Consider the following 12004-nt stretch of genomic DNA (forward strand, 5'->3'; position numbering starts at 1 on the left):
CTTTATCTACAAGGAGGGGATAGGAAAAGAAGAGCAGGGCTGGAATCTGCAGAAAACTGATCATCACCCAGGAAAGCATTCTTAACTTCAAGCACATGAATAATTTACCAAACTTAAGAGGATTAGTCACATGCTCCAAGAAAAGCACATGCTTAGGTGCTTCGCCAGAGCAGAGCTGAGGGATAGCGTCAAGCCCCTTACTGCTGGGATCACAGCCAACAGATTTCCAACTAACACTCCTCCAACTAGAAAACCACACACTAGTCAAAAAGCTTGAATCTCTGTTCAGAAAGATATTTCAAAGCCTCCCAAACCCGCAGAAACTCAGACTAGATGGGGAGTGTGCTTTGGCTCAGGATAGACAGAGACACTAACCATCGCGAATTTGGATTTGGATGTATTTTGAGTCAGCCGCTCTCTAAAGATGAGTCTGAACCAACAGAAAGCATGGTGGGGCTGTGAGCCCCCTTCAAGGGTATCAAAGCATGCAGGGCTCCTCTTGGTTCTGCAAGTAGCATTGAGGGAAATTCACAATATCTCAAGGGGGTTTTGCTCTTATTTGAGCCAAAGATGAGAGAACTGGTGTTTGGATGAATGGTCCCTTTGGGGATCCAGTTTGAGATTAAGGTTATATGATCATCTGCTGCTTCAGACGCTTACTCCCATAGTTTTTAAGATGCTTCATAGTCACACAGGTCTTAGAGCGCCTATGCTATAGTGAGTGGAAAACCACAGAACTGGCCTAAAGATCCAGGGCTAACATTTTTCTGTTGTAAATAATTGTAACCCTCTGCCACCATCGCCACACACAGACAAACACACAGACTCATATACAGCTTGTAAACCAACACTGTCAGAGAACACTTCATCAAAGCAGAACTATTTTCATGCCAGCTGCAGAAAGAAAGCTTTGAGAATCCATGAAAGAGCAAAATTATTTCAATTTCTTTAAATCTTATGCTTCTACCTCTTTCAAAACTGTATCTTTAAAAGAATACACCCTGTGACCAGTCACAGGCCACACAAGACTGTACAACACCACAGGAGCTGTTGTACTGCCTTCCATGCCACAGGGCCTGACGCTGGAGCCCAGCTAGATACCTCTGTGCCCTTTAGTTTACCTGGGTCACTCCCGGTGTCTCTATTCACATGAAACACCTTCCCTATTGCACTCAGCACTGCAGAGGAAGAAGAAAGTTTGCGTTCAAAGCTGCTTTAATGAAACAATTACCATTTTTATAAAGCATCAATCTCATAATGAGAAGTTGTTTTCTCTCAAAACTGTTTATATTTTGAAAAATTTCACAAATTTCTTTATAGGTCTCTTTTCATTTTCAGTTATTGATTTTCTGCTTTCAGTTTTCATTTAGCTTTCCAAGTCTTGTTTTTACTTTTAATTTCCTTCTTCACTCCAACAGTAGTTCATCAGCCTCCTTACCTAGCAGACACTTGCACAGTCAAATGGTTTCAAAGCTTTTCAAAACCACTCTATTTAAAAAGCTTGCCAGAAAAAAGAAACAAACCAACCTAATTAAAAAGGAATTTTCTTCAAAAGTCATTTTCAACATGAATAAATAAATACTTTCTCCAGTCAGATCTAATGAAGAATGAAATGACAAAACTTCAATTGCCAGGGATGGCACTTCAGTGGCAACACACTGACTTGGCAGCTGGCATTGGCATGTTTGGGGAATTTGTAGACCAGAGAAAGCAAAAGCTAGGTAGTCGAGCAAGAATGAAAGAAACCCAAATTTACCCTACTCCAAAATGCCCTCCAGAAACAATTTCTTTGGGCACTGTTAATAAAGCAACATCATCAAACAAGGTGTAACGACGAGAGTAAGGAGGGCTGAAAGGGGAATGGCTGTCTATGCAATTGCATTGCATAAGAATTATTCGTGGTTGGATTTTTTTAACTGAGAAAAACACTGTTTCTTGACAGCTGTGTAAATGGCATGATCTGGAAATTAATGCCTTAATTTCTGTGCAGTAGGCACAGTTTCAACAGGTTGCCTCCTTCTCCTGGTGAGCTTTTATAGATGCAGAAGATGATTTTTATTGACGAATGAGGACTGATGGCATGCAGCTATCATGTAAGAAAGGATTGCTGGTACTAACCCTGAATTAAGAGCATGTTGGGGTGGGTTGGTTTTGGGGAGGCCTTTTTGCTTTGCCCTGTCTCCCTTTGCCTGTACATTTGTCAGTGGTACCCTCACTCCTGCATGTGGCCATTCAATCATCGCCTCTTCAGACTCCATTTGGTTACACCCTTGGCCCTTCTTCCCCACTGCCACTGTTCTCCTGCAGGGATCCACTGCCCTCACAGCCAAAATGCTTTGCTTCCCCCAATGGCATTCACTCGCCTCTCCAGACTTCACCGTTCATTTAGCTCTTCTGGGACATATGACCTGAATGATGAGAAGAGCAGTGAAGGAATAAGGAGACAACAGGAAGAGGAGTAGCAGGAAAAAGAGAAAGACCAAAAACAAGAGAGTCCCATTTGCAGATTCACAATTATATCATACAACGCTTGAGCTCATGGGAAATGGATCTCTGTTCTCTGCATCTGACCCTTTTGCTTCCATCTGTACACAGTTCTCCCAGATGGAGAGTGGAGATGTCCAGCGAACTGGGGCAGTTTCCAAAGACAAGAAGTGGGAAGGTCTTATTTGGCATACATGAACACAAAAAGAGGCGTCGCTTACTTCTCCCTTGCAAAACTTAGCTCCCCTTTTCTCCTCGGCAATGACTTTTGCCCAGTCATCTTAAACATCCAAAATGGAAACTTGATGAAATCCTGCTCCAGCAAACACCTGGGAAGAACAACTGCCAGGGCTCCCCCCACCTCCCTTCTCCCAGGTTGGTCTTCCCTTGGATCCGGCATCCTGAACTCAGATGCTCCATGAAAATAAAAAACCATGCTGAAATCCACCAGAGGAGACACGCTCTCTCAGACCTGACGGCTTTCCTCATGTTTCTGCAGTTGCGGTGCCTCGGTCTTGGGCCACAAACACAGCATGGATGGTTTAGTGGACAATCACATTGCAATGTTTTAAATTTTTCTTTTTCTTAAAAAAAATAAATAAAAGAAGAGGGAAAAAAAGGTTATACACACATGTATCACAGCATTTTCAAAAGGCCTTCTGCTGCATTTACATTAGCAGTTCAGCCTCAGTTGTAAGCCTGGATGTAAGGCAGCTGGAAGATTAAAACCACATTGTTGGAAAGTCCGCTGAGATGTCCTCATGGAGTTTTTTTTGTTGTTTTCTGTTTTTATTAGATCTGTTTATTATTATTATTATTTTCACATTTGCTTCTCTCTAAAGTTTGGCAGGCAAAAAGAAAACACTTTTCTGTTTTTCCCCATGTTCTGTCCATTTTGTTTTCTGTGTTTTAAGAAAAAAACAAACAAAAAACCCCAAAACTAATGACAGGGCAGACTTCTGTCATTTTGTTTTAAGAAAGAAAAAGAAAAGATGGGTTCCTGATAATGGCCTTGAGGAGGTACGTTGTAGAGGTGGCTCAAATGCTCGATTTGTTCCTTTGCTTGCTGTTTGCATTTTCCCTTCTTGCTGCAATGGACAGACTTTTTGTCCCCCTCATCCCACCCTCCATGTCCTGCACAGATTCTGGTTCCAGATCCCCCACACGGACCCCCTGTTCCCCTTCCCAAATGGCAGTAGGTAGGTGCAACTGTATGTTCATTCAACCTCTAAGGTATGATGCTGAAGTTAAGAGTTGGATGGAAGAGCCATGTGAAAGAAAAGCTTTCCCATCACTGTGAGAAAGAAAGAAGCAACACAGAGTCCGGTGGAGATGTGAGTGCCGTGTTGGACTCAGCTCTACCTTGGCACTGGCATTAATTTCAGATTATATATATATATATATATATATAATTATATATACATATATATGCATGTATAGGTTTACATAGACATATATATATATATATATATGTATGTGTGTGTGTGTGTATTTGTTTGCTATTTGTTTTAGCACACTGTCCCATTCTCAGGTCTAGATTTGGGGCAGTTGGTCCTGGGGACAGGTTGGACAGAAGGGGCCAGAGTGCAGAAGAAGCCAGAGATAAGAGTGAGGCCCAAGCCCCCCCACGCACAGAACATGGACCAGCCATAGCCATGGCTGATGTCGTCGGGAAGTCCATACAGGTAGCGAGGGTAGCGGGAGAGCTCAAAGTTGATTCCAGCCACACACGTGCACAGTGAAATGATGCAGAAGGTTCCTGGAGGAGAGTGGGAAGGGGAGAAGGAGGGAGGAAAAAAAACAAAGAGAAGTTAGAAGAGTGATAGACATACCACTTTCCAAATTGCCTGAGAAGAGCTGGTGCAAGCATTAGGAAAATACCTAAGGGAAGATGTTCGTTTAGAAATTGGCTTAGTCTAGCAGCTCCATGGGGAAAGAACTGAGTGCCACCAGAGCCTTGAATATTGATCTGATGCTGAACAGAGCTGTATGGAGAAACTTCAACAGGAACAGTTTTTTCATTGTGAGCACTCCTTTGGGAACCAGAATATTTAATTAAACCATTGATTTTCCTGGAATTTTACTTTAGCCAAATACAGAGTGAATTATCATGTGTCAATATTTTTTGGGGAAAAAAAGCTTGAATTTTTTGTTTCATTTCAATTTTTCAGTGACGGATTTTATAGAAGAAAAGACTACAGAATACTTGACATATTCTGGCTCTGTTGAAACATACATTTGAAATGACTCAGGAGATTTTTTCAGACTTTTTTTATACAAAAATCTAAAATCTTTCATTATACAGCCCCTTTTTAAATACCACTGTCAAAATCTTAAAATCCCTCACAAAATTCAGATTCTACCCTCAGCATGACTCCAGTCCCAATCTAGATGCCCTCTGCAGTGTTGGGAAATCTTCGAAATATCCTGTTCTTGTTTTCCATCTCTGCAGCAATATTTCATTCCTTCCTAAGAACGCTGCAAGGACAGGCTTCATAACTCTGTCAGGTGGTAAGTGTTACAGAAAGACACATGTATCAGATGAGGCTGAACCTTAGCCCACCCAGATGAGTCTAATTTTGATCTTTGGCCCCCAGCCTCATCAAAGCTAAACTTCGAGCTCCTGAAATGTCACAATTGCCACCCACACACCAAATAATGGATAGCTACAGATGCTGTGCGCCTGTCTCAAGAGGTAACTATTAAAATCAACATAAAGCTGGTAGTTTATTTTTTCCTCTCTAATTCCTCCCTATGTGGGCCTCTCTGAATTGCCTGGAGAGCCCTGGGCACAGAAGGCAACCTAGGGGACGCATGCTACAGTAACACGGGTGGTCAGTCCTGTGTGTCATCCCGCTGTTCATGCACAAGTCAGTAGCGTGCTACGTGTGCTACCCGTGCAGCACGTCCTGCCTCTGTTCACTAGCTGCTGCTGGTGAGGAATCTCCTACTCTTCCCAGTCCCATCCCTAAGATAGCAACGATCCTCCAAAGCAGTCACTGCCAGACTGATTTTAGTGTCAAGCTCACTTCCTCTGGTGCCCTTGCCTCTTTCCACTCCTTCCTGCCCCTGCTCCTGCTTCTTTTCTACAACACTTTTCCTGTTGTTTCTCTGCTGCTTTGCTCTTTTTAGTTGCAGCTGCATTGAAGAATTTTACACTCCCCACTCTGAAGACACAGGTAAGATTATGTGGTGAATTTGCCTGAAATTAGGCTCAGAAACTGGGGGCATTTATAGGAACATATATACAACACAAAAAATGCGTGGACTTCCCACCATACCCACCTCCTTTACTTAGTAGGAATGTCACACAGGTCTTGAAATCTGCAGGTAAATCTCTATCATGGACCTGCTGTGAGACCACCATCACAGCCCTCTCTCTGTTCCTTCTTCTGATCACTGCTTTGTCTATTTGGACTATCTTTTCTCCAATGTGTTTTGGAGTGCCACTTGTAGATAGTGTCTGTTGTAAAGGTCAGTGAATATGGGAATTCTGGGTGCCTCCCCTAATGCTATATATAGCTGCCAGATGGCCCAGGTTATTCACAAGTACACATATTATGATAGTGCCACAGGATACCAGGGAGGACCAGCAAGCTGGTACCCAGCAGTAGGTACTATGCCTATTTAAATAAAAACAGCCTTCTTGCCTCTCACCAGCACTCAGTCAGTCTACAATCAGTGCTCTAGACTTTTGCAAAAAGCCTTGTGAGATCCCAGGCTCTGGAGCTGTCTTCAGAGATGTCCCATGCTGCTTCAAAGCACAGAGGAGGGTAAATGGTGAGGTCTCCCTCCCAGATCCCTTACTCAAAAATCAGGTTGTTTGATTAGAAACCACACAGTCCTTTTCGTGTTTTACCATGTCACTTAGGTTATCTAGCAACATGAAGGTGTCTGGCAAGAGCACAGTTGTTCCCTTTGTGACATGTCAACATGACTAGTACACTGTGGGATCAGGGAAAAAAGGATCCATCAGAGCCACTGTGCTCTGAACCAAGTTGTGTGGCTCATTTCAAATGACTGTGGTTAGAAAATGACATGAAAGGCCTTTCTTTGCTAGCAAGAACATGATAATTTCAGCTCTCTTGAAATATAAGATTGTTAAGAGAGGTGGGTGGGAAAATCTGTGCGGCCAGACTGAAGCTGCATTTGCTAAGTACAAAAGGAAAGGAAATAACTATGGATTTCAAATGCTCCCCATGCTTTCACGCTTTGTCCTGGCTGTTTTGATCCCAAGCTCTTCAATGCAATGAGTGTTGCTTACTCCTTGTATTCAAACAGTCCCCAAAATATTTGCACCCCACCTTTCTAGGGGTATTTGCCCTATAACAAATGAACAATAAAGAAGAACAAGTAACAACAATAGAGAATAAAGCATATCACGAGAATGAAACTTCATTTTAAAAAGCCTGCCCCTATCCTGCGCCTTCATTGGAGGATATGCTAAACCCACGACAACAAATGACTACTGCCATGCACAACATTAGAGGACGCACAGTACGGTTCTCAGCCAGCCACCCTCCTGTGCTTCTGCAGGATGCCTTGTACGGCACAGGTTTATCAGCCTCCCTAGTGCTATTCATTACAGACACAGAAAGTGCCATTTTATACCACCTAGAGGAATTTTTATGGCCATTATACAGGTCCTATGTGTTTGTATTCAGCCAAGCAAGGAAGTTCCCACTTGTAGTTAATCTGGCCTCTCACCAGGAGGGTTACTGATAAAAACTGCGTAACTACCTCATGACTGTTCGGTAGCTTTTCCTTATGAACTGGCAATCAGAACACAAAGGATCATCCTTGCAAATTGCACGATTGTTGACCATGATAGTGAAAGAGTCATGCATGGAAGTGATGCACAGACTGAGCTTGCACTGGGAAATGTAGCCTCTGTTAGTCCAGCTAAGACACGGATGGCAAGAGGAGGAAGGCTGTTGCTCCTGCCTATGACACTGCCTGCACCATGGACACAGCACTTCAGAGGCAGCAGGATTGCAGCAAATCATGAGCATCCCCAAGCCTAAGATTCTTTTTCTTCCCAGAAAATAAACTGAACCTTTATTCAATTCCTTGGCAGGTTCTTGCTGTCGATGAGATGCCCTCCTACACATGCACTAATACCCCAGATCCCCGGGCAGCTGCAGAAATACAAACTTTAATTTCTTTGTGAAAAACAATCCCTGTAACTCTGACCCAAGCAGATGCCCAGACCTGAAAGCTGGTGGTCCAGCCACAGCACCGGTACACAGAGTGTGAGTGACAGGCAGTAATAAGAGCTCACTGGGGATGTGCTGGTACACAAGCTGGACGGGGGAGATAAAGACCATCTCCTTCAGCAGCTGGGGAAGAGCAAAACGTGCTAAGTTCTTTGTGCTGGGATTTACACATTATCATCCTAAGCGAAACACTAATGAATGAGACAAGGCAACAGTGGTGTTTTTGACAAAGGAAATTCATGTGTCACTGTAAAATGCTTCAGTCAGGTGAGAGATGAAATTTCATGTAAATCTGTGTCTGTGCCACAGAAACTGCTGTTTGACACGTAGTCAAACCTCCATCCTGACGCTTTATCAGACAGCCGCCCTTCCTCTCGGGCTGGTTTTGACAGTGCCTGTCCTGCTCACGGACCGATGGGCAACACTGGTTTAAGCACCTGAACTATTGAACAACTCATGGCTATCTTGTGCTTTTCATTCTTATTTATTACAGAAGAGTAATATTAAACATTACACTGAGCATCTCTTCCATTTAGACCGGAAATTTGTTTAGGACAGAGATGAACTTATTTGCTATTTAAGTGTTTTAAGATTGGGGTCCTGCCATCCTTGATGCAGGGGCAGACATGGTCAGAAGAGGGATGGCTGCAAAAGGTAATATCATTGTTGGTCAGAGACTAATTTTGTGTGGATTATGAGTCAGAGCTCTTTGCTGTAGCTGTTTTAAAGTGTGATTATATCAAACAAAGCCGTGGGCCTCTGCTGCTAAGAGGGGCTTTTTTTTTTGGTAAACATCCCTTTTCCTTCCGATCAGCACGGCTGTGTGTGGGGCTGCAATGCCTCCGTTTGCAGTTTTCAAACCTCACCTCCAGGGGAGAGCAGAGCTGCTTGCGAGTGAACCAATTTAAACACAAACTCAAACCACCCAGACCGAAGATGTTTGAATTTTGCCTCACGCTAGTGCTTCCCTGAACAATGTCAGAAGCCATGTCCTTTGCCCACAGACCTGGCTCAGCTTCCACAGCAGTAGAGCTTGAGGGATTTCACAGGGTCTGTTTTGTGTTTTGAGAGACAAGAACTGCTGCTTTTCCTAGATATATTGCAAACGAAGGTGAGCCTTCATGGTGCTGGTGTGCAAACAGACCCCACTGACAGGAGCTTCATCTAAACATCCTCATCCCCAGTATTAGAGATGAGGTGTCTGACTGTAGCCTGAAGGAGACATCACCAATTTGAAGTCAAGGGAAATTCAGAAAGCCAGTAATTAAAATGATCTGGTCAACAAGCCCATCTCTGAGGCCTTCCTCTCTACAAATAATTTTTCTTGTTATTTGGAAAACACTTCTTCCACATCTGACGGAACGATGCTCATTCTCCCCCTTCCCCCAACAGGCAGAAATGACTCACGAACTACCTGTGCTGTCAGATGTACAAAGTAAACAAACAAAAAAACCCTGATTCTTCTCCCCTTCTGGTTTTGGTGTTGGTTTTTTTTTCAGAGATAAAAATGTCAAATATTACTTACAAACACTAGTAGATAAAAGAAGAAACACAAAGGTATGGTCATCAAGGTGTCCTCTGAAACCATGCAGTTCTCTAATAAATGTGAATCTCCACCTTTTAAAGTACTTCTAGTAGTTGCGATTAATGGTGATTTGTGACCACTAATGTCTTTGGAAGGAGTGCTGTTTATTGTATTACCATCACTTTTTTATTATAGGGTTATGGGAAAAAAAAAATCTCACAAGTGAAACAACATTATGTTTACTTTTTCTCTGCCCTACTAGCTTTTACTGTTTTCAAGGTACATCAAACAAACAAATAAAATGAGGTCTGATCCTAAACTGAGTGTGTACCATTAGCTATTTAAATTATATTACAATCAAATGAAATTATTAAAGAGTAAACCAAATTCCCTCCCAACACAGCGATGACAAAAGCCTTTTGGAGGGAGCAGCTTTGCAGTAAACTCCTGTGCACGGATTAAACGCCTCAGCAGCACGCAGCTCTTGAGAACACTTTATTGCTCTGTGCATACACGCACAGAATATAAATTATTGCTTAATTATGTACTGTTCCAGCAGAAGCAGATTGCAGCATCACCGATAGGTTGCAGAATAGCAAGGGGTTTACTGGAAAATTGCCCTTATAAAAAGAAGCCTAGATGGAAGGAGAAGTCTGACTGGGTGATGGAGACTCAGTGCAGTGTCCTTGTGAGACCATATATGCACGTAGGCTGGAACTTAATGCATTTTTATTTTGTATCATGAGCCGGAGTAAACTGCAGGGTCTGTAGTGATGCTATGATATTGCATTATAGCCACTGTCAGAATGCGGTTTGCATTTGGCCTTTGGCCTCCTACCTCAAAATGTACCAGCGGCACCCACACCACACCAGAGCTGTGTGCCTGCCACGTGTTACTTCAGCAGCGGTGCCTGTCTATTGAATTGATGCTGCACAAGCCATAATGTGTTATGGCACCAGAGGACTATGTATCCTCTGTCACAACCACTAATACTTAATGTATACCATCCTCAGGCTCACGTAAATCAGTATAGTATACAGAACAATATTACAGCGGTTGAGGGCTGATGTCCAGTTTGCTATGCTGATACAACTGTCAGTCTATATTGCACTGTTGCTGTAGATGTGCACATGGTGACGTTTCTGCTACAGTATCCCATGGTGCATGGGACTGCACTGTGAGTGGACACCCATGCTGTGCACTACGGCAGCCAGTGAGCTCCAGCTATGAGCAAGCACCCTCTGAAGTTACGAGTTGGCACGTAAGGCAAAAGCAGCACTACTTTGCTAAAGGCACATTGTTTTGATAAAATGGACTAGGGAGAGATAGGGGAGTTGATCAAAGCCTGAGTTGAATAACTCTCTGATTACTTTAGCAATGCTGATTCCTATGACCCACCCAAAATAACCTAGCAGTAATAAAGTGACTTGACTACAGCCATTAAGCAAACATAATGGCTCATGAACTTGTAGCCATAACAGAGGAGGCAGCAAAAATTGTGCCAGTTGTAGTAGTGGGATATGATTCAGTATTTCACTGGGAGCAAAAGGGAAAGAAAGGAAGAGGATCTTTTAATGTCAAACTGAAGAAACACCCTAATCAAATGTCAGTGAAGTTATCCTGTCCGTGTGCTGGCAAGCACCATGCTTGGCAACATGCAGAGGCTGCAGGCAGGTTTCTTTCATCCCCTGCAGTATGGACCTCCCAGGATGGCTCAGGCAGAGGCTAAAAGGGCCATGGGCTGAAACCTTTCCTCTTGCAGAGGAAATACCCGAGCAACATCTGTAGCCCACATAAGTACATCGGCATGACTGGTGTCTGTATCCAGGTTGGGCAGAAACAAGGAAGGCCCCACTCATCTAGTTTCTGCCAGGTCCAGCTGCTTTTTTTGTGGAGTTTCCAGTGGCCAGTTGGACTCTGTCCAGGCAGATAAGACCAAGCAAGCATAGCAGTGATTTGTCCAAGGGGAATGTTGTTTTTCTAAGTTGATAACCTGAGGAGCCAAGAAGGTGAATCTAAATCTTGCTTCAGCCTCTGCATTTAACAACAAGATCTGCCACACACAGAGATTTGCTCCCCTTCCTCTCTGTAAAGAATTCTGTCTGTCTAGCAAATCATGCCAGTATTGCTCTTCCTTCTGTTGCATGTGCAGTCTTCTTTCCTCTTTGATGCCAGACATGCAAACAACTCAGCAAACTTCTTTTAATAAAAACGAACCCAATAATAAATGCCAGCTTTTTTTTCATTGTCTTCCTTTGGCCTTAGTGCGTCTTGCCATTAGAATTCAGAAGCCAACAACAGATCAAAGACCTGGTGACATTACTAAGGGATAAGGAACAGCCACAGAATCTTAAAATACACATAACTTATTTTCCAGGGCTGTGGGTGGGAAAGTCTTTTGTATTTCTGTCGGATCTGTCTCTCCTACTTTGCTTCTACTTTAATTCACCTTCTCTCAGCCCCCCAAAGACCTACTGACATCCCTGAGCAGCAAGCTAGATTGCATGCCCTTCATAGACTATGCTAGGTTTTCTGTTCTCGTAACTCTAGAAGTACTGATGCTTCTGTCAGTACCTCCTGTCCTGGTGAGAGAGAAATTACAAGTCAGTATAGCTGATTTAAAATGAACACACACGGGAATATGAACAATTCTTTTTGCTGTAAAGCTGGAGTGAGCTGACTCCTTATTTACTGTACACCAAGTTCAGGGAGACTGATTTGAGTTAAGACTGAAAAACAATGGATTTATAGATATACATACACTACTTGCCCTGTCTT

The 12004-nt window shown here is 43.1% G+C and overlaps 1 protein-coding gene across 2 annotated transcripts in view; it reads right to left on the reverse strand.

Annotated features, from left to right (window-relative positions):
* Positions 1 to 3396: 3396 nt before the first annotated feature.
* The window catches only part of TMEM178B (transmembrane protein 178B), a 220517-nt gene continuing 211909 nt past the window's right edge, over positions 3397 to 12004 (reverse strand). For both annotated transcript variants that reach the window (XM_026841006.1, XM_026841004.1), the window contains exon 4: positions 3397 to 4243. In XM_026841006.1, coding sequence (XP_026696807.1) covers positions 3993 to 4243 — 251 coding nt within the window. In that variant the 3' untranslated portion in view covers positions 3397 to 3992. The remainder of the gene's footprint in view (positions 4244 to 12004) is intronic.

Source organism: Athene cunicularia (assembly GCF_003259725.1).
Source record: "Athene cunicularia isolate RWA chromosome 1 unlocalized genomic scaffold, athCun1 chr1_part2, whole genome shotgun sequence".
Lineage (NCBI taxonomy): Eukaryota > Metazoa > Chordata > Aves > Strigiformes > Strigidae > Athene > Athene cunicularia.